The sequence below is a fragment of the Xiphophorus hellerii genome, chromosome 10 (genome assembly GCF_003331165.1).
Source record: "Xiphophorus hellerii strain 12219 chromosome 10, Xiphophorus_hellerii-4.1, whole genome shotgun sequence".
Lineage (NCBI taxonomy): Eukaryota > Metazoa > Chordata > Actinopteri > Cyprinodontiformes > Poeciliidae > Xiphophorus > Xiphophorus hellerii.
In genome coordinates this window covers 7,504,770-7,527,757 of record NC_045681.1, presented here as the reverse complement: position 1 = coordinate 7,527,757, position 22,988 = coordinate 7,504,770, and the positions used below count along the sequence as shown (strand labels likewise).

The window sequence follows — 22,988 nt, the reverse complement described above, 5'->3', positions numbered from 1 at the left end:
ACATTTTTAAAAAATCATAGTAGAATAGAGAGGCAGTATGCTAAGGTTGCGCAATAGTGCAAATGCAGGAAACGCACAAAACCAGTTTATAAATGCGGAAAAAATATGCAAATATTTTGCTTTCCACAAAAGTCAACTCTTCTTGTTTAAAGGCAACTGCAAAACCTATTAATTCCAGGAAAGGCACCACGCTCCACCAGTGGGGTCATGACAGGAGCCCAGAAACTGGACTTCGTGTCTTCTTAATAAATGCAACCAATTTATTATCGGATGCGAATGAGGATTGGGGCGGGGGGGGTTGGGGGGTGGGGGGGGGGGGTGGAGGTGGAGGGGAGGGGGATGAGCTTGTCGGATAATATGTTATGAGCTGATTTCGATGGGAGGAGTGTATTGCCCCAGGGGAGAAGGTGAATACAAACACCTTCAGCATCTTTTCAAGCTGCGCTTTCATGTGGAGCCGCAGCATCGCGGCGAAGCGATGTTTTTTTCCTCCCTGCAACTCGTAACATGAGAATGGCGTCTGGCCACAATGTGAACTTTAGCGCTTTCCTCGGACTCCCCGAGTGCTGCAGAAACAAGGTAAGAAGTTTTTTATTTTCCTCATATACCACTCCTAAAATTTGATTGATTTGATTTTTATTTAATTTAATTCTGTACGTATAACATTACCTTATCTAACAATATTTATTGACCTATGATTGCGTGTGCATTCATCCGCTTAAAAACATTCAGAACTTTGAAAATATTTAGGCCGACTTACTTGTTCGTTTACTGAAAAGTCTAAAGTTTTTCCGTTTGTAACTTTTAACATAATTGACACAATCTTCTTTTTCAAATTTTGTTTTGTTACTAAGCTGTACATTTCATTTCGGACATCATTCAAACTTTAAACTGCCTATAAGATGTTATTTTCTAGTTTCTTCAACCATTGTTGTGAAGCGGAGATTCGGATAAAGATTAATATTTTTCTTAAGTGGTCCAATACAATCTTTTCATTTATATTTTAATAGTTATATTTATATTTCATTACTTTTGTGTGATTGGATTAAAATAACTTTCTTTATAAAGTGCCTTGAGTTGATTTGTGCTATGAACTGAAGCTATGCAAATGATCTGAATTGAATTATGCTTGTGAGTGCGTTAAAAACATCAGAATTTCAATTTGTTAAGAACTTCAAAAAACATTCTGACTTACTTTAGGAATTTGTTCGTGGATTTTTTTTAAATATCGTTTTTTCACTCAGTGAAATAAATTGACGTGTGTCTTTATAAACTTTTTGTTTGTTGAAAAGTTCATAGGCTGTTTTAAGGAACTGATTTTGGTCACTTTCATTCTTAGAGTTTGACATTTTAAGCAAACTGGCTACTTTTTGAGATGGCAAAATTTTTAAAAACTTAAGTATGTCCCACAATTTTGCAAAAATACAAGGTTTTGCTGTAAAACACGTATTCCAGTGTATTCAGTCAATGTTTAAAAAAATTACAAAGTTGTATCAAGTTGACTTTAATTACATTGACAATTATCAATGTAATTAATGAAGTAATACATATGCTGGGGCATTCATCGTTCACCTTAGACAAAGGACTCTATTTGTTGACTAAATGTGTCAGTCTCCTCAGGAATGAATGATGAGAGTTAGTGTTTAAGCTGAATGCCTCGTTGCGGCGCTGAGCAGTGGGACGCAGCTGGAATTCAAGGACATGAAACAAATTGCATTTAAGCTGCAAAACGATGAAGAATGGAAGCACGTCGAGTCATTTCCAAACAGCATAGATGCATTTCTCAAAGGGGCATAATTTTATTTATTCCCTGTCTTCCTTTTTTATTTCCCCTCCCTGTCCTCTTTTAAATGTTCCCCCATGTTTCAAAGCAGGGACGGCCCTGAGAGGTTATTTTTCACCTGATCGGACTGAACTGCAGCAATGTCAGCACTACAGAAACAAGTGACAAGAGGCCAAGACCGCCATGTATGAAATGCTACTTTTTTGTTTGTTTGTCTTCTTAAATTTTGGACAAAGAACTTTGTTCTTCTAGAGTCAATATTGGGGGATTTCCGAATTCAGTACCGCGGAGAGAGCACAGATCAGAGACCCCATTTGACCACTAGGGGTGTATATTTCAAAACTGTATTCAGATAATTACTTGAAAACTGCCGTTATTTCATATTATCTCGTCACAATCACGAGTTAGTTTGTTTGCCGAATAACAGAATCACTATTGTTATTTTATAGCTTCCATAACAATCACTTGGAAATATTTCTTCAAATCCACTGTGGAACCTCATTTCACTACAACCCCCAACTTATCAATATTTATCACTTGGCTTATAAACAGTATGCATATCAACATCAGACAGAAAACATAATCACTTTGGATTTTCTAACAAAACCCATGAGGTGGTGGAATTTATTCTAAGACAAGCCTGGGAGCCAATGGGATTAAATGTTAACTCAGACACGAATGAAACCAGATTCATTAAAAACATCTTTATCTAAAGAAAAAATACCCTGAACCTATGGAAATACATACAGGTGTAGTGTAGCTTTTGTAATCGTATGTTTCTCATTGACTGCAGTGGATTGGTAATGTAGAAACACACATAAGTGTGGACTTCATACATTATTTTTTTCAGGTTTTCAAGAGTTTGAATTCATTTTTGATTATTTTCTTTTTCCTAAAAAGCCAGAATCTGACTAAATTTACTTCAAAAGTCAAGTTGGTTGGGTTCGGTCGATCCCACCAAACCTTTATGCCTTTTCACCTGTAACTTTCCAACCAAATTTTATTTTATTTAGATGTAAGATGACTCCTTTAAAGGGAACACTAAAGCCATTCATAAACTGGTATATACTAGAACACCAGTATCATGGTCCACAGTGAATTCAGTTTTTTATCATACTGAACTGAGGAAGAAAAAAGCCTGTTCTCCAAAACTAACAAATTCAAGATTGGCTGAAATTTGCGGCTGAACACATGGACAAAAAAAAGTCTTCTGGACAAATCTGTTATTGCGAGAGCAGACAAAGACTGAGCTATGTTGAGAACCGTGGTGTGAAGTAAGTTTTGGAGGTGTCAAAGTAAAGCTTTCAAATCAAAGAATACTGTGGCAACAGTAAAGTACAGTGGTGGTAACATCATGGTGTTATGGATGGTATTTAACTCTACCATTTTGGCTTGTTGGTGTTTTTAAGGAGCATGTGGTGTTACTGGACATTTAGCCAAATATTATTTGGGATGCATGCACATTTGCGCCTGTAGATACAATTTTATCCAATTTTAGGTTAAAGAAATTCTAAAAGACCTGACTCCACACTGAAAAAAGAACAGTTTGAATCATCGTCAAAAGCCAAGAATGAGTTTACGATGAGCTTGTGAAGACTTCTACCCAACACTGTATTTGTTTTTACTTCAGGTCTTGCCGAAGGTCCCTGTGCCCCCACTCAAACAAACCCTCGACAACTACCTAAAATGCGTCCAGCATCTTGTGAAAGAAGAGCAGTTTAAGAAGACTAAGGCCATAGTGGAGAAGTTTGGGGCTCCAGGAAGTGTCGGGGAGATTCTTCAGAAAAAACTTTTGGAGCGGAAGGACAAAAAAGCCAACTGGGTAAAGTTTTAAAAATGCCTCTCCCAGTACTATGAATGTTCAACTGAGAGTTTTTCCTGGACCAATAAAGCTTCTTGCATCAGGTTTTTTCTTCATGAATATGTGTATGTGTTTCTCCTTTGTGTATATAACAATATTTCATAAGTTCAGTCACTAAAAAGGATTTATAGAGCATTCCCTTGTCTTTTGCCACCTCGTTTTTCCCTTATGTGTCTGGGTAAGTGGTCCAGCTCAGTGAAGTCCATCACACTCCCACTCCTCTTTTCACCTGGTGGATGATACACGGCATTGTTTTTCTTTACTCCATTGCCCATTGTTCTCATATCTGAAAGCAATAGAGCTTTAAATAAAGAGCAATATTTCTTACAAAGTGTCCCTGTGCTTCCATTCAGGTCTATGACTACTGGCTGGAAGACATGTACCTAAACAATAGGTTGGCCCTGCCAGTTAACTCCAATCCTGCCATGGTGTTTCCAAAACAGGCTTTCAGAGATCACAAAGATGCTCTCAGGTATATGCTGCTTTTTTATTTTCTAAGTCGTAGATTCTATTTCAGTTTGTTTGTAGCCAGGACGAAAACTGTGAAAAATTTCTTACAAAAGTAAAAAAAAAAGAAAAAAAAACACTTTACATGTTAAAAGATTGAAGTACACAAGTTGAAACTCATCTGAATCCATCTGATGATTCAGATTAATCCATTAATCCATCATTAAAATAAACCTATCAGGTTTTATATTGATGGATATGAATCCATCAATATAAAACCTGATAGGTTTATTTTAATTCCTAACTGGCAAAGATTCAACCAGACACAATTTTCTTTTCTGCAGAAAAGGAGAAATTGATCCTCGACACGGTAAACCGCTGTCAAACACTGTCTGGGATCAACTCTGCCAGATCTTTGTCTGCATTTGGCTTTATTAGAAAATGCAAGGAAGGAGGTTGGGCTTTTTCACATAGTCACACAAAGAATTTGACCAATGACCTTTGCTACAGGGTGTTCTGGAACCTTCTGTGGACATGCCCTTAAAAGGGCATGTGGCTGACCACAACTAATCAGTTACACATGTAGCTGATAACACAGGAATGTGCAAATGTCTCTAGCCTCCAGGCAAACATCCTAAAAATGGTTAATAGTGTTTCACAGAAGAAAAGGAGTCAAGTAAACATCAAACAAAATAATAATATGAAAACATAACCTTTCAAATAAACTCACAAGTAAATGAACTTAGATAATTATTCTACCATTCCCTCCTGTTTTTCATATTATTATTTATGAAGTCTAACACAGACATCAGAAATACATTTCTTGCTGGCACATTTTCAATGTATGGTCACAACGTTAGACATCGGAGTTTCCCTCGGAGATGGAGGCAACAAGTTGATACTGATACATAACATTTCCAACAGTTTGAGCTATCATTGATTTTAAACATGGAATTATGCAGGCAGTAAAAATACAAAACAAGAAAAGAATAAGAAGAGGCATCATTAATTTCAACAGCAGATGCCACCATAGTCCAGATATGAGCCAAAAAAAACATCTCCTCGTGAGGGAACTGCATCCTGTGACATGGCCTGTTGCAGGTTTTTCAAGGCAGACATTGCTTTATCAAAATGAGTTTCATTAGCATCAGAAACATAAGTACAACATTCTCTAGTGTCATCTTCATCAGTGTCAGAATAATCAAACAATGGCTTAACTTAAAAAAGTAAATTTGGCTTTGCTATTTTCCATCAGGGAATTACTTTAATCTTTTATCAAAGAACGCAGACTTTGAATGAGACCACATCCACAGGACACCAGAAAAACAGCTGCAAAACTGCAATGACAAAACAGAGATCAGATTTTCCAAAGGCATCATTCATTTGTGTATTCAACACAAATATCTTCAATTCACTATGTGTCTGAGTGAATTCTCCACCGCTTGTCTCCATCTGTGGCTGCTATCGTCGAAATAAATGTGAAACCGCTTCTCCAAGCAGTCGCACTCTTCTTCAGAGACAACAGCTTTTTGGCCAGTCTGTGTGTAGAAAGCCATGAGCAACTCATCATGCGAAGCCTTATCTCCTGCTTGTCCAGTTTTACTAAGTTCTGCTCATTAAATGGTGGATGTGATCCATTCAATTTACTTTTCTATTATTATATACTACACCTCCAACAAATGGAAAACACCGAAACCCTGTAATCACCTGCTTCAAAAGACATGGTTCTAAATTAATGTTTGCCCTGAATGTTAAGCATATGCAGATCTTCATTTTAAACTAATCTTGTAATATAAGACTGAACAAAAACAAAACAATGACAAAAGCTTAAAGATGTAGATGTATAGCTTACATTTACCATCAAAACAATGAATATCAGTGCGAATTAAACAGTCCAGTTTAAATTACTTTTATAGAACAAACTGGATCTTACTGGTTGTTTGTCTAAAACATTCTACATGCTTTCCTTAAACAAAGATTCAAAAGAGTTAGACCTGGAGTAATTATAATGTCAGTGTATATCGTAACAAATCCAGACTTTTTCAAAATACACCAATTTTTTCTCTAGGCCTTTTACTGGTAGTAGAATTTAAAGTTTTATTCAAAGTCATTTTAAATGGATGTAAATCAAAACAAAAATCAAGTTTAGAAAAATCATTATAATCCCGCATCTCAGACCCACCTGAGTACTTCTACTGATTAGTGATAACTTAATCAATAACAGATTCTTCAAAACATTTCTTAAACCATTCTTAATCCATTAAATTAGTGCTCTGAAAATGGCTAGCACAATAATATTTTTAATTTCTATAATTATTTCCCCAAGTTAATTAACCAAAATATGCTTCATTATCACTATAAATTTGTTATCTATTGGTTTCAAAATACTTTAGCCCATTGTCAGAACATCTTTTAATGGAGAACAACTCAAATCCATTTAAAATAAGCATATATTTCACCAGACAATATCTTTCCTTTCACTTTTTGATTTTCCCTGTGGGTTATGTGTAGCACAGATCAGACATGTTCTTCAAAACTTTGTTGAAGTAATATAAGTTTCAGTAATCTAATTAAGTAATATAAAAGGTAAACCCATAACATATTCTCCCCCCTGATGATGCATTACCTGCTAATGTATCACAATTTCTACTACTTTAAATAAAGATGTTGATGAAACAGGTTTATTATTTTACCTGAGAAATTCTACCCATATTCAATGCTGCCCTTTTTCCTAAAAGGTAAACTTTTCAAAACAAATAGAATAATTTATTTCAGCATGATTTAAACCTTCAAGATGACTCTATTTCCCCAAAACACTTCATATTACAGTTTTAAAGCTCATTATTTCATTTTACTCTTATGATTTTCAAATAATTCATTTTACAAACTTTTCCTCAAGAATTTTAACTAATGTTTGACAAAGCATGTTTACCAATTTAGACTCAGTGTTTTGATGCTAAAAACTTACATTTAACATTTTCCACATTATTTCATTGCTCACTATGTATTTGCTTGCTTAAACAACCTGCACCAAAGAGAAAATGGTTCTCTGAATTTTAGGAAACTAAAACTACATCAAAATCCTGCCTTATGTGATGATAATGACTCTCTACAACTTCCTATAATCTGCGGTGCCAAACAAAACCCTAAGATTTAAACAGCCAATCTCTATGTTCCTTAGGAAAAAAGGTTAATTAAATCCTTTGTATTTTTTAGATGTCACAATTTATGTTTTAAGGTCACTACACTAGTCTGAGCAATCTCTATTGTCAGATCATAAAACAAATCTTTAACCCCACCATATGAACTTTCCTTCACCTCTTGGAGGGAATGATTTTATGGCAGGAAAGAGAGTCAATAAGGATTTCAGGAGGAACTCCTAATTCTCCTACTGTTTTATTAGGATTTGGCACTTGAATCATCAGATATGTTTTGGTTTCATCTAATTTTAAAATTTGGGGTTGCTTTATACTTAAAAAAAACATACTAGTGTTTTGTAAAGAGGCTTCACATGTTGGTTAGTTGAATCTAGTGGGGGTAGAAGTTACAGCACAGCTCTTCTTGTTCTCCCGTACTGAGCTGCTGTGAGTGGGGGTTGCAACTCCTCCCTGTACTTCATTATTCTCTTGTCTAAATAAACATACTTGTCGCTTTTTCCTGTTTTGTTCTATTTTTTTTCTCTTATTTTCTTATTTTATTTGCAGCCCTCTCTTCTTTCTGTAGGTACTTTTTAATCATCTCTTATTACAGTTTGATATTGATTCTCTACAATAGTTCCACATGATTTTTTTTTTTTCATTAACCAATAAGTTATTTCAAACTTAATGTTATCCTTCAACAACAAATCTTGTAAATTTTAGCAAACTTTTCTGTATTTAATCAATTTCTATTTAACAAGAGAGATACTTCTAATTTATCCTGTCTTAATTATCAATAAGTCCTGTAGATTTAATAATATTTATCTATCTTAAAGTTTTGGTCAGTTTAAATAGACTGATTGTGAAACTATCTAGAATCAGCTGAATGCTGCAGTTTGTTGTTATCTGGGCAATTCCTCTTACAGTTAGGGCCTGTTTCTCTAAAGATCTTTGTTTTTTCTTTATCCTCAACTCAATAAAAAGGTCTTATTGTAGCTCATTGTATTTTATTCTATTTTTACTACTACCTTCTCAGCCTAGAAGGAATAATTAACATTTTTATCTAATATTTTAGTTCTCAATTCTATATACATTTTTTTAAATTTTATTTATTTCTCTACCTAATCATTTATTTATTTATCTATTTATTTATTTACTTTATTTTTCATTTAGTCATCTATTAATTTGCCAATACATCATTTCCACAATCCTCTGTGACCTCATTTTTTTTTTTGGCTTATTCTTTATTTATTTATTTATTTATTTTTATTTCATCCTGTAGTTCTACCAATTTATTTAACCTTAGAACCCATATTTTTTACTTTCAATTTGTTCAGATGTTTTATTTTATCAGGATTCTATCTTTCAATAACCTTCCAATCTTTACACTGCAGGTCACACTTACTGCTGTTATTGCTTAATTTGAATAATTTAGTCCAGTTTAACACATAGGGTGTTCTAAAAACTGGAAATTTTGCACCACGAGACAGCACTAAAAAAAATGCTCTGCAGGGTAATTTCTGCTTCAACTTGGTGTCCAAGTGAGAAATTCTTGCCTATGGCATCCACTTACAGAGGTGCTGTTTACATTCTCGTTGTATTTATATGACATAAAGTACCAAGTGGTATTTTATCTCCAATCACACACACTCTTTCACATCAACATGAATTGTAACACAAACAAAAACACAAAACAACTGGTCAGATTTGTAGTCAGTCAAAATGTCATCAGTCACCAATTTTCAGTCTGTCCTCATTATTTTATCAAATTTTACTGAAGCTTCAGGAATTTTCCAATGTTTTATTAACATTTTTCATGTTTTAATTTAATTAATTTTTTTTTTAACTCTAGTCTTCAGGAACCTGTTTTAAATAACGTGCACATTTAAAAAGAGATATCTCAAACTTATGTTAGAATCTAACAACAACCAACAATTTCCTGTTTTCTGGTACCAGTTTTTTACTTAACCCTTATTTTAAATCCGAAACACCACGTTTTTTCTTTATTTTACTTTCAACATGCCATCTACACCGTACTTCTTTTTTTTCCATTTAGTCAGGTACATTAAGTTTCCTGGCTCCATCTGACACATTAACTTCTCATCCCCTTTAAGACTTTTCTCCTTCCCGTATGAAAAACCCATATTTTACAGTGTGTTCTTCCCGTTCCTTACACACCTAGAGTGGACTCTACAGAACAGGGAATAGGAAAGTGGGGTGGTGGTTAAGTTCTTGTTGTGGTAATTCTCGCTTCGACTCAATTCAATAAATGATTTGAGTGGAGAATTCTTGCTACTCATCCCCAACAAGCCCACCACTTGCTTTTCCCACTGTTTTTTAGGTATCACATTTATTGCCTTTCCCTACGTGTGTTTTTTATACTTTCCCTTTTTTTCTTTTACTTGACGTCAAACGGGGGACTTGAAAACCGCCCGTAACATTCCATTTACTTACTTGGTTGAATCCTGCTCTGTCTCAGTTTTGAGTCCCGTCAATCCGCCGTTGGCAGAAGGAGGTTGACCTAAGACACTGGCCCAGCGAGGAAATTGCCCCCCGGGACTTTTCAGAAAACTGCCGGCAGATTTCAGGGCGTTTTACTCCTTCCGTCAGCGGCGGGTATGCTGGGAATCCCTGAACGAGCCCCCAAATGATAGGTTTATTTTAATTCCTAACTTGCAAAGATTCAACCAGACACAATTTTCTTTTCTGCAGAAAAGGAGAAATTGATCCTTGACACGGTAAACTGCTGTCAAACACTGTCTGGGATCAACTCTGCCAGATCTTTGTCTGCATTTGGCTTTATTAGAAAATGCGAGGAAGGAGGTTGGGCTTTTTCACATAGTCACACAAAGAATTTGACCAATGACCTTTGCTACAGGGTGTTCTGGAACCTTCTGTGGACATGCCCTTAAAAGGGCATGTGACTGACCACAATTAATCAGTTACACATGTAGCTGATAACACAGGAATGTGCAAACGTCTCTAGCCTCCAGGCAAACATCCTAAAAATGGTTAATAGTGTTTCACAGAAGAAAAGGAGTCAAGTAAACATCAAACAAAATAATAATATGAAAACATAACCTTTCAAATAAACTCACAAGTAAATGAACTTAGATAATTATTCTAACAAAACCCCTTTTAAATATTAATATGAAACCCCTTTTTTACTTACTTAATTTCTGGTTTGACTCTTAAGATCTTTTATTGGGATTTTATATGACTGACTGAAAAATACTGCATAATTTTGAGTCGGGGGGAACATTATGAATAATTTTATGCTTCTTTACACTAGTACAGCTTTATAAAAAAAAAAAGAATATCCCACCCATTGAACTTCTCACATACAACTGCTGGTTTACATGACAAATGTAGCATGTGGTGGAAAACCAGCATTGCACATAAGCCTGAATGCATCATTTCCATCACAAAGCATAGTAAGTGGGAACATCTCTGTCTTGAGGATGCTTTTTTTCCCCAAAATTAATAAAACTAAATAGAGAGCAGCCCTGGAATAAAACATGTTAGAGGCTGCAAAAGACTGGGGCAGAAGTTCATCGTCCAGCACAACAAATGCTCTACACACACGGACACAGCCACAATAGGGGGGATTACATTAAAGCGTGCTCATTTACTGAAACGACCCAGTCAAAGTCCAGACCTAAAACCAATTGACAATCTGTGGCTAGACTTGAAAATCGATGTTCACAGCTGCCCTGCATCCAATATGATTGTCTTAGACGTCTTTAAATGATTGAGGTTCTATTAAGCCTTAACTCAGAAGGGTTGTATACTGAGCACATATCACACATTAGAAACATTTTGTAAAAATAAAAAAATAATAACTATGTAGGTTTAACGGAATCTTTGCTTCAAGTTTCTTTCGTTAACAAAAAATAATCTATTTTTGCTGTTGACACCTAACACTGTTTTGACAACGCGTAAATAATCACAGAGAAAAGCAATAGGAAAGAATATGCAGCAAAGCAACTTGTAGCATCAGTTATACAGTGCAGGCAGCATCAATCCTGTCAGTTGCAGCCTGTTAAGAGGGATTATCGTAATGTTTATAAATTCCACATTTATCACAAACAGTATAAAACATACATGTTGAGTTTGTCAGCTGATGACAAGGTTTATGTTCATTTCAACAGACAGAGATGCTTAGATTAAGATCTGAATTACAGTCATGCACATCTATTAAGTGAACCCTGCGCCACCAGGCATGAGGTCTGCTCCGTCCATCTCTGTAACCCAACATCAGCTTTTGTCAGCTCATGACCCACAAGCTGAATGTTTCCAGAACACACACACAAAAAAAGCAGCTGGATACCTACTGACGCGGCCACTTATTAGATCGGGAGTGACAGGGCCAAGCTCTCCACAGAGACCGCCGCTCAGGCCCCATTCAGAGGGTTTGGTGTGCTGCAACTGACTCCTCTGTATCGATTTGGCTTTGAACGTAATAACACTGAGACAAATGACATACAACATAAGACCTGACAAGTTTGCCTGCTCACACACACAGATAAATGCACGCACTGTATCCTAGTAATTTACCATGATTTGATTACTGTTAGCCTTTTGAGAGATGGGACGTTATTGAATTATACTCACCAACCAATCCTCTTTGTGGCTTCAGTGTTTTACACCAAACATTTGTTGTGTTTTTAAAATTTCATCTATTTCTGCTCCCCTAAGATTTGCTGCTCGTCTCATCTGTGGTGTGTTAGAGTATAAGGCTCTCATTTATAAGTAAGTCCAGTCTGTAACTGATCAACTACCATATTGTAGATGCTTCTGATTAATCCTGGAAACCCCAAACAAAGAGTCAGAGGTCTGACTCAAATGTCTGTAATGGTGTGTTTTAGGAGACAATTGCCTCTGGATTTTGCTCGAGGACAGTTAGCAGGAACTCCTTTGTGCATGGAGCAGTATTACCGCCTCTTCACCTCCTACCGCTACCCAGGGCTGAAGACGGACACGCTGAAGGTTGACTTGAACGCTGCCTCCTCGGTGCCAGAGCACATGATTGTGGCGTGCAAAAACCAGGTCAGTTAAAAGGCTGTTAATGAGGCTTTTTACACCGCATCACACTTCTAACTGAACATAATATTGCATAATTAAGAGGTGGCTTTGTCAATACAATTGATGTAAATAGTGTGCACAATGTTGTTGAAATGCATATTTTTTGTGATTTGGAGTGTCCACAACTGTAAAATAATACATTTCACATTTGATTTAATTTCAACATTCAGTCTTCTTTGGTTTACACCAAAATCAAGATCTCACTACCATCAATGGCATTCCTTATCTTAAATATGGGGCCCAGACATCCTTCTGGATGGCCCTGGCTCCAAGGTCAGTTCAAAAAGGCAACAGGAGGCTACCTCCATGTAGGCCATTGGCCTACATGGTGAATGTAGGCCATCTGCAAGGGATGGATCATCCCTTGCAGATGTGGCCCGAGAGCTGTGGTCAAAGGTCAATATGCCAGTTGAAGCTGCAACCAGAGGTTGTAAAAGTAGACACCAACAGTGATGGAAGCCATTATGCTAGACAAAGAAACCTTTAGGACCTGGTTGACTCCTAAAGCAGCTGTCAAACCAGACAGACGGAAGATTCTGTGGTGAAGAATCGTAACTGGAAGAATGAAGTCCTGGACAAAGAAAATATGTCCAGGACCACCTTAATTGATTCCTGGTCAAAGGAATCAGTTAAGGTGGTTAGGGCATCTAATGAAGATACCTCCAAGGATGTTCATTGAAAGGTTTTCTGAGTATGTACCAAACAGGAGAGAGTCTCAATTCAGACCAAGACCACAATGTAGAAGGTAAATTCAAGGAGATCTGGCGAGGAATGGTTGTTTTCGTCATGAGAAAACTCTCCAGTCACTTCAAGGGGGGTCGGAGTTATCCTCAAGAGTTATCCTCACAATCTGATCAATTTCGGGAATATTTGCAAGACAGAGTTAGTAATTAATGACAAATAAAGAACACGTTATGCTGCAGTTTAATCTAAAGATGCTTTCATGTTTTTTGATCATATTTCAGTGCAACTGTTAATTCCAAACATAAAAATAGGTTTTTTTGGTACATTGTACCGCTGAATTATGTAAATTAGTATGGAATGTAATCTTTTTTTTTTTTTTTGCTAAAGCTTCAGAGCAACAGATTTGACAACATATTTAATGCTGACCATAGTATCACTTTATGAGTCAAAGTGATATTATGTCATCACTTTGACTCCAACGGTCCCTTTCATTTGCTCAACAACAGTATAACTTCTATTTGACCTGGTAGCTTCATGTGTAATTTTAATATTGTCTGGGATAAGACATTGAAACTCCAGTGTGGTGAGTTACACATGGCTCAATTTCAAATTTTGAGGTTTAAAAAAACAGATGCTTTCAGGAAACTGTGGTTTTCTTATCTGATGTTACAGTGTCCATTTGAATAGATTTTTCAGATTACGAGAACGAGGAAGTAGGCCTTCTAAAGGACAGACAGCTTTTTTATCCATGATAATAGTGACACATATCCTCTTTTGAGTTAGAAACCAAAGCTTTAATAGAACAGTAGTAGCTAAGAGGAAAAACACACTGATTTACATGTTTTAAGACATTAAATATGCCAGAGAAACAGCAACAATTCTTGTGCGTATTTATAACAGCTGACAGATTGATTTCTCTCCTCTGACTGCAGAATCTGAACTCCACTCCAGCAGAGGCTGATAGTATTGCAGTAAAATATAACTAGAAAATTTTTTGTGACTTTAAATGTCTTTTGTGAGAGATTTTGAAGTTTAAGACTTAACTGTTCCCAAAACAGCTTCCCTCATACCTTGTGTGTGCCCAGTGCCGTCTCGTTTCCCCCAATCCCGAGCAATTCTCATCATTCACACAAATGCATACAAGCCAGCGCCACCAACATCTGGAGGAGCTCTCACCTGGAAAAGGCTCTGGGAGCATTCAGCAGTCTGTTGAATATAAAGGTCTGTCTCTGTGGAAACAGGAAGGAGTTAGCTTCATTACTGCTGATTAAATCTGCCACTTTGCTTTAGCTCTTCTTCCAGTAGCATTATTTTAATGAATGGTAGCAGAGGAGCTGGATACTAACAACAGGACATTTTTAGTTCATGACATAACTGTCAGTGCCACAGATAAAAACACTTATTTGCCAGGAAGCCATTTTAACAAATTACAACAAAGCCTTGCCAACGTGTTCACATGCTTTGCTTTCCTCCTGAGTCCATATTTCACACAGTCACACTTTGCCGCAGTTACAGTTTGAAATGGCTTAGTCTCAGTCAGATTGATTAATACCGTTTATAGGACCCCTGAATAGCAATTCCACAGACCCTCCCGGCATGATGCAAAAAAAAAAAAACAAATAAGAAAATCTTAAAATGAGCTCTAAAATGCAAGTGAAGGGGAGCCAGGGTATGGGGTGATGTGCTCCCTATTTCCAAACCCCCGTTAGAGGCTGAGCAGCAACATTCTGGACTATCTGCAGACATTGGAGCTTGGACTGGCTGACTCCAAGGTAAAGAGCGTTACTGTAATCAAGCCAGGATGCAAGGAAGGGATGAATTACTTTTTCAAAATGTTGTTTCAAAAGAATTGGCTGCACCTTTGCCAGCTGTCTAAGGTAGTAAGAACAGGATTGCAGGATTGGATTCATGGTTTTTGTTTAATAAATTAAATCATTTAAATATGCATTCAGGGTTTCTTTGCTGGTATTGAAATTTGCCTCATGATTTGATGATGAGTCAAAACAGCAAAAATAGGGAAGTAAATATTTTTCCACAGCTCGCATTTTGTCAGAAAGTTCAATTTTGGTCTAATTCCAACCAGAGCTCCTCCTTTTACATGTTTGCAGTTTCAACTATGTGATTTTGGCAAACAGTAAAAATAATTAAAGTTTCTCAATAGTTTTTTCTCATGCCTTTTCCACATAGGACTGACTGATGGTGCATGACTAGTAGTTGTCCTGCAGAATTTTCCATCGGGGATATTTGTTGATTTTCCACAGATTATTATGGGTCTTGTCCCTGCTTCTCTCATTTACGCTCTTCTTGGACGGCCTGTCAGTTTAAGCCTATTGAGTTGTCATGCTCTTTCCATTTCCACTTTTATATACCTAACTCTTTAAGGTATCCAAAGCTTTGGATGTGCTTTTGCTGCTTAACTCTTGAGCTGTCTGCTGTGTTCCTTGGCCCTCAGGATTCTGTTTGCTCATCAATGTCATCTAACAAACCTCTGAGACCTTCACAGTACTTTAGACTGAGATGAAATTACCCTTTGATTACTAATTATGAAATCTATTTTTCCTCATTAGTTTTTCCTCTTGGATATAGTCGCAAACAACAAGCAGCTCAATGAGGCAGAGATCTTTCTCCAGCTGGAGAAGATTCTGAAAATGTCAGAAAATGCTGAAGAGAGACTCCCTCCTTTTGGGATCCTGACCTCAGACGGAAGGACTGAATGGGCACAAGCTAGGGAAGCACTAATAAAAGGTCACCCAGTACCTCCTCCAACTTCCTCATTACTATCTTGGGTTTGTAATAACCTGACAGACGTGTAAATTCCCCTCCTCCCTTACTGTGTCCAGATCAAGCTAACCGTGACTCTCTGGCTCTGATTGAGAGCTGTATATGTGTGGTGTGTTTGGACGAGCCCTGCGGCATTCCGCCCAGCGACACCAACAGGGCTCTGATGATGCTGCATGGTGGTGGCGGGGAACGAAATGGCGCAAACCGCTGGTATGATAAATCAATGCAGGTGAGATTTTAATACAGTCATTTCACTTTTTCTTCAACATTATAATCTGGGCAACTATTTACTCCACCTTCTCTCAGTTTGTTGTAGGAATGGATGGGGTGTGTGGGGTGGTGTGTGAGCATTCCCCGTTTGAGGGAATAGTCATGGTGGAGTGCTCAGAGTTCCTTATGAAACGCATGTAAGTCAGCACCCTACAGCGACTACCATGCCAGTCAATGCATCTGACACAGGCAGGGTATTGTTGTTGTGATCAGAACAGGGAGTCCGTTCAGAACGGTTCAGTCGTCCAGCACCAGAGCACTCCCCCCTCCAAGGAGGCTGCTGTGGAAATGCAACTCCCACGTTCAGGCTCTCCTAGAAGCATCTGGAGACAGACTGCAGAGGCAAGAACATCATGCACAAAAATTTCCTAATCTAAATGTACTAATTCAGTGCCTTGCCAAAGTATTTATATCTCTAGAAGTTCTGAATTTGTTGTCATGTTACTTTAAACTTGATAGAAATTTTAGGTAATAGACCAACATAAATAGTGTCTTATTGTGAAGTGGAAGGAAAACAAAACTTTTTTTAGTTTTTCAAATTATTCACAACTAAAAATTTAAGGTGTGCATTGTCTTTGATTTGTATTCCACCATTTACTGTAATTATAGCAGTGAGTTTTTTAGGGTTTCCCTGAATTTTTGTATATACCTCTTTCCAAACCAGCTCAAGCTAAGTCAAAGTGGAGGCAGAACATCTGTGAACATCCATTCATCCATCATCTATACCCGCTTGTCCATGCAGGGTCTCGGGGAAGGTGGTGCCTTTCTCCAGAGGTCACTGGGCGAGAAACGGGGTACACCCTGGACAGGCTGTGAGTCCATCACAGGGCAACACAGAGACACACAAGGACACACAACCACACGCACACACTAAGAGCAGTTTAGGAGGCCAATTAACACTCATGTTTTTGGACTGTGGATGCGTGGGAAAAAACCCACGCATGCAGGGGCAAAACATGCAAACTTTATGCAGAAATACCTCAGACTGAGCTTCAAAACCAGGACCTTGTTTCTGCAAAGAAGTGCTACAATAGTATGACAGTAGTTTTCAAATTGTGTCACAAATTCTCAGTTGGACAATAAATTTGTGCTTTTGAAATCATTTAATTTTAGCTCTCTCTATGCAAGTCTTTGCATAGAGAGAGGCAGGCTCCCTTCAAAGATTTCTCTGTATTCTGTTTAATCTTTCTTCTCATTAACTTTTTTGTTCTGGATGAATCAAAGCATCACACCACCATTACCATGTTTCATAATGGGAGTGGTGTGTTTGTCTCATCTATCCAGCACACCCTTTTTCACAAGTTTGTTATGTTTACTACACGGGTTTTCCAAACATTTTGAAAACTGCAAATGTTTTTCCTTCCACTTTGCATTTATGTGCCTCTTAATGTTGGTCTATCATATAAAATCCCAATGAAAGCATTTAATTTAGAGAATATAATGTCACAAAATGTGTAAGAGGTTAAGGGAAATGAATACTTTTCGAGGCCCTGCAATTACAAATATTCCTGTTTCATATTCTGTTTCATACTCTTTCATGTCTCACTTCAGGCTGGTGAACAATCTTGATATGGATGTTTTCACATTTGAAACTTATGGAAAAGAATTTATCAAAAAACAGAAGATGAGCCCAGATGCATTCATACAAATCTCCTTGCAGCTTGCATTTTACAAGTAAAGCATACCATTCACGCAGTGCATAGTAAACACCATGTAGAACATGTAAATATAATCGCTCGTTTCAAATCAAAACCGTTAGATGCAGAGGAAGGCTGGTGTCCACGTATGAGAGTGCTTCGCTTCGTCGTTTTCAAGAAGGTCGGGTAGATAACATCCGTTCAGCCACAGCTGAGGCCCTGGCCTTTGTGAGGTCCATGACCGACGAGAGAGCAACTTTCACAGTGAGTCATTTGTCTCACTTTCTCCCTGATAATCAACTCCCAGAACAATGGTCACCTATAAATGAGACAGGTGTGAACAGCCAGTTAAAGGCATGCCAAACCAAGTGACTCCAATCAAACAGATGATCTCCCTGCAGATTTATCCAACGCATGAAGCATAATATGCTGCACTGCTTGATGTGTTTTATGTTGCTTGAAAAATATATCTTGTGTTTATCTTTTTTAACCAATCCAAGGATTCTGAAAAAATGAAACGATTGAAGGATGCAGTAAAGGCGCAGACAGACTACACAATCGCAGTGAGTATTGTGTCTGTTGAAAGGGTTAGGGTCAAATATACAAATATATTCTGATAATTTTTCACAAGATAATTTTGTAAAATCTTTTTTAAATTACTCTTCAGGTCAGTATATTATAAAGTAGGCTTAAAGATACAGCATAACAAACCTCAATCTAAAGGAATACAGGAACTGAAAAGAAATGACATTACTGACCTCAATCAGCCTGGAAAAGGTTTCAATCACATTTCTTAGGCTTCGGGATTCTAACGAACTACTCTAAGGTCAATTATTTATAAAAAAAAAAAACAAAGGCCCATTTTACATTCGTTAAGTAAATATCTTGAATGTTCCAAATACAACTGGGGAATATTCTTTGGCAGATGAGCAAAAAGGGAAACGTTTTGAAAGATTTATGTCCAATTCACTGAGGTGAAAGGCAAAGCTCTCAATCTACGTTCCAAAGACAACGCTCCATCATCATTTTGTGATGTTCTGGAGTAGCCTAGTCAAAATCTGTTTAGAAGCAACGGAGAAGCTTTGACCAGATTTTAATGCCTAAATAAATGTCCAAATTAAAACAATTCTGGATCAAAATGTCTCCAAAGCAATGCCTTTGATCATAAATGTTTGGTGGCTGTTTCATAGAACTTAACCAGTATGAAACTTGGGCTGAGCCTCTTACCATTTTGGTTTTCTAATTGTATTGATTTTTCCTCAGGCAATTACAGGAATGGCCATAGACAATCATCTCCTTGGACTTCTGAAGGTCTCAAAGCAGCTGAACATGGAGAAGCCAGAGATCTTCTGTGACGAGACATATCTGGCCAGTAACCATTTCACCCTCTCTACTAGTCAGGTACAATTATCTGCTATTTATTTTCTAAAATATCCTGAAGCTTTTAAAAGTATTTGAGGATTTTTTTAAAACTTAAATGAATTTGTAATATCATCTCTGGTTCAGTGAAGATGCAGTTAGTATATTCGGAAAGAGAACTTTTAAAGAGTGTGATTGCAAACTCTTGTACGAAACAATAAAAAATATGCAACACCATTTTAGAGCCAATTAAGACATTTAGCTCATCCAGTTGCACAGACTCATGCTGATGGCTCAGTGTTTGTTGCAAGCAGTCTTATTAATTTTAGACTCCAGTAAAACAAGCTGCCTCAGCAAAACGTTTGGTTTTTCAGACCTTTTTCTTTCCCCCATTGGACACTTTTTTGGCAGCACTTCATGCCCACACTTTAAATAATTAGTCTTTCTTATACAATGCTTTAAATGAGGGCATGCATCAGGTTGATGAAAGGAACTTTAACAATAAGCTTCCACAGAACCTGGCAGTTATAGTGCTTGGCTAAGAGGTAATTATATTAACCTTGAGCATTGGGGAAATATTACTGGCCACAAATCCAGTAGAGTTGAAATATAACAGAACTTGTTAGCACAGATAAAAAAATATACACTTATCAGTCATCTACTATAGAAAAGAGGATATTTTATTAATCAAAACAGACCTGTCAGGTAAAAACAGAGAAGATTTAGTTGTGCCCTGTCCTGGGTTAAAAGAAAATTTTATTCTAACCTTACTTGACTGTGAAAAAAATAATGACAACAGCTTTTTTTGTACTAGAAATAACATCAAAATGTCCAAGCCACTCAAAAATTCCTGAACTGTATGTGTTTATCTCCAGGTTCCTACAACAGTGGAGATGTTCTGCTGCTACGGACCCGTGGTGCCCAACGGCTACGGCACCTGCTACAACCCGCAGCCGCATCACATTGTCTTCAGCGTGGCGAGTTTCTGGGAGAACACAGAGACGAGCTCGGCCGTTTTTGTCAAAGCCCTAAACGAGGGCCTGTTGGAAATCATGGATCTGTGCAATAGAAGTGCAACTGCAGATACCAAACCACCCAAAAGCAGCCCGGCGGCTGGCCAGCCTCGTAAATCAGGAAAGTAAACTATACAGATAGAACCTCCCCTATACTCGCCTAATCAAATCTTAGAGTTAGTCTCAGTTAGCCTGGTAGTTCAAGAAAAATGAAAAGCCTTATAAATGAATATTTAACTACATAAAATATATATATAAATCTTTAGAAAATATATAGAAAAGAAAAATGAGTAGATAAATTTCATTTTTGGATGTGTAAGAGTGATGTGGGGTTCAAAACTTACTCTGGTGGACTGAAGTTAATCGGTCTGCTGCACTTAAGGAACTTGAAGCCATGTCTGTTAGTAGCACCAGTCTGAGGATTCAGACTGAAAAAATCTGAATAGAGTATAGTATAATTTATTAATGCCATCTGGTATTTGTGAATGAGCTTTGCCATTTGATCAACACTGTGATTTTAAATGTTCAAATATATGATGTATTAAGATGTGTAATTTATTATTTTTTAATCATAAGGTTTCCAAAGAGGTGTGTATATGTGAAGTATGTCTTTTAAAGCACTTTAACACACACACAAGCACGCCCACACACACTCATAGAAAATGTAGTTGAAACCAGATATGTACAAACACTACAGATGATGCTTTCAAGCCTCTATTTTATGTCATTATGATGATGTTCTGCTTCCAGCTGACTTAAAACCTCACATTTAAGATTAGAAAATTTCCTCAGCCTAATAGAAGAAAACATTTTTACAACAGAAATTGGGGCTTCATGAAAATTATGTATAGGACTTGCTTAAAGGTTGTTATCTTGAAAAGGCCCTTTAAATCTGACAAACAAGCCTAATTGGAATTCATATTCTAAGTCAACCATTAAAATTTCACAAAGACACACAGCAAATACAAGATGATAATTTATTTGTTAGAATTCCAGGGTAATATTTGTAACTATCTAGACGTGTTGTGTATTACAGCAGTAGTGGCAATAATTGGTGCATATGTGTTATCAGTCATCAGTGCTGCTTTATTATCAAGTTATTAACAAAATATATATTTACCATATGTATATATTTAGAATTTGTCTTTTCATTTGCATTTAAAGCAGATGCAATAGAGAAAATAGATAACAAAACCAGTGATGTACTGCATAGCTTAATCAATCTGTGCAATAATATACAAAGTGCAGTGAAGGTTTTGTGCAATCTGACAGATGAGTTCATTATGTGCATGGAGCTTCTTCATTGATAAATCAATACGAGTTGCTATTTTTATATTCAGAAATAAAAGAAACAAATACTATTTGAAGTTATGAAATTAAAAATGTTTATTCGTCAGAAAAAGTCCCTGTAAGTACAGTATGTGTTGTGGGTCTTATTTATTTTGTGAACTCTAAGTGGCAATCAGTGTTAAAGGTGTCAAGATATTTACTGTCTTGTTGTATATCCACAAACCAAAGTGAATGTATTATAATTTTAAAGCTGAGATAAGTATTATACATGAAATGTGTGTGTTTAATTCTCTATAAAGCTACAACAATTTTGATTAAATATTAATAAAATCTCATTAGTGCAAAATCAGAATGCCTTAAAACGATGTAAAAGTATTGCTGTCATTTGTCTGAAGAAAACACCTATTAATGTAGGAACAACATGGGTAAGATGTATTTGTCACAAGTTGTTTTTTTCGTATGTATCACCCAATAATGTATTTATTGATAATTATAGGAAAAACCTGTATAAATGTGGCTTCTGCTGAAGAAGTGCTCACATCACTTGAATTCTTTTCTCATTTGACAAGCTGCGGTCTGTGTATTTTGACCCATCATGTGATGGGTCCACACAAAGTGGTACAAAACTGTGAAGTGAAAGAAAAATCATAAAGTGTGTGTGTGTGTTTTTTTTTTCTTGAAAAATAAAAATCTAAAGTGTGGTAAACATATTAATTCAGATCACTTTACTGTGAAACCATTAAATAAAATCTAGTGCAGCCAGTTGTCTTCAGAAGTGGTTTATTTAGTAAACAGAATCCACATGTGTAATTTAACTTCATTATGAAACTGCTGTGTGAAAACCTCAGTTGAAAACTAACACTGCACATCACCATGAAAACATCATCCCAGCACTGACACATGAAGGTGGAACCATCGTTCTGTACAGATACTTCTTCAATAGGAACAGGGAAGCTAGTAAGATGGAAAGATGGATGGAGTAAATGCAGGAAGAGGCTCGTTTTCCATCAAGACCACATTCACCTCAAAGACTTAATTGGATGCAGTTCTTGAACCATTTGGCGCACATGAAAAAGTTTGGTCTCCTTGTAATGGTACCCTGAGCAGTCAAACTGAGAGATTTTTCAATGCAACTGTACACAGATGGCTACACATATGAACCTAGAAATCAAATTAGGATGCAGATGCAAGCATTACCTACTATAAGATCAGATTTGCTATAACATCAAAACGAATATTTTGGAGAGGTTTATCTGGTAGTTTGTTTGTAGTTTGTAGTAATGACAAATGGCCACTGAAAAACTGCCACTGAAAAAATCATGAACTTTAAAAAGCTGTAATTTACGAACTCTTCAACATTAGTGTTAGCTCTACTGAGAGTTGACACCCACAAAAATAACATTATATAATCAGATTATCTATTTACAAACCTGCTGTGATAAAACGTCTGTCTACTGAAAGCAAGATACTGACAAGAGATAGTTGCTTTACTGAACCTCACTTAGGAGAGGCTGAGCTCTTTCTTTTAATGTGTAATTTCATGTTTCACTTCAACATAAATTCTCCTAATTTATTACACCAAATACTAGTGGAGGAGTTAATTAATTCTTTGCTTTATAATTTAGTTGGTTTATTATTTTT

General features: G+C 36.7%; 1 protein-coding gene across 2 annotated transcripts; it reads left to right on the top strand.

Annotated features, from left to right (window-relative positions):
- Positions 1-401: 401 nt before the first annotated feature.
- Positions 402-22,109, top strand: chatb (choline O-acetyltransferase b). 2 transcript variants are annotated; one of them, XM_032574904.1, is made up of 15 exons: positions 402-579; positions 1,875-1,968; positions 3,414-3,605; positions 3,998-4,116; positions 11,927-11,980; positions 12,097-12,277; positions 15,565-15,742; positions 15,838-16,007; positions 16,085-16,185; positions 16,262-16,390; positions 17,600-17,722; positions 17,808-17,949; positions 18,186-18,248; positions 18,949-19,086; positions 19,920-22,109. In XM_032574904.1, exons 2-15 carry the CDS (start codon positions 1,924-1,926, stop codon positions 20,184-20,186), a joined length of 1,902 nt encoding a protein of 633 aa, XP_032430795.1. In that variant the 5' UTR covers positions 402-579; positions 1,875-1,923; the 3' UTR covers positions 20,187-22,109. The 2 variants fall into 2 exon arrangements, with proteins under 2 accessions (XP_032430795.1, XP_032430796.1); XM_032574905.1 differs by having other exon boundaries at positions 1,872-1,968.
- Positions 22,110-22,988: the final 879 nt, after the last annotated feature.

Excerpts from the sequence above, each read along its gene's own strand:
- chatb (XM_032574904.1), top strand. The coding sequence starts at position 1,924 with ATGTCAGCACTACAGAAACAAGTGACAAGAGGCCAAGACCGCCAT. Across the intron at positions 3,606-3,997 it reads AGGACAAAAAAGCCAACTGG|GTCTATGACTACTGGCTGGA; the intron begins GTAAAGTTTTAA and ends GCTTCCATTCAG. Across the intron at positions 19,087-19,919 it reads TCACCCTCTCTACTAGTCAG|GTTCCTACAACAGTGGAGAT; the intron begins GTACAATTATCT and ends GTTTATCTCCAG.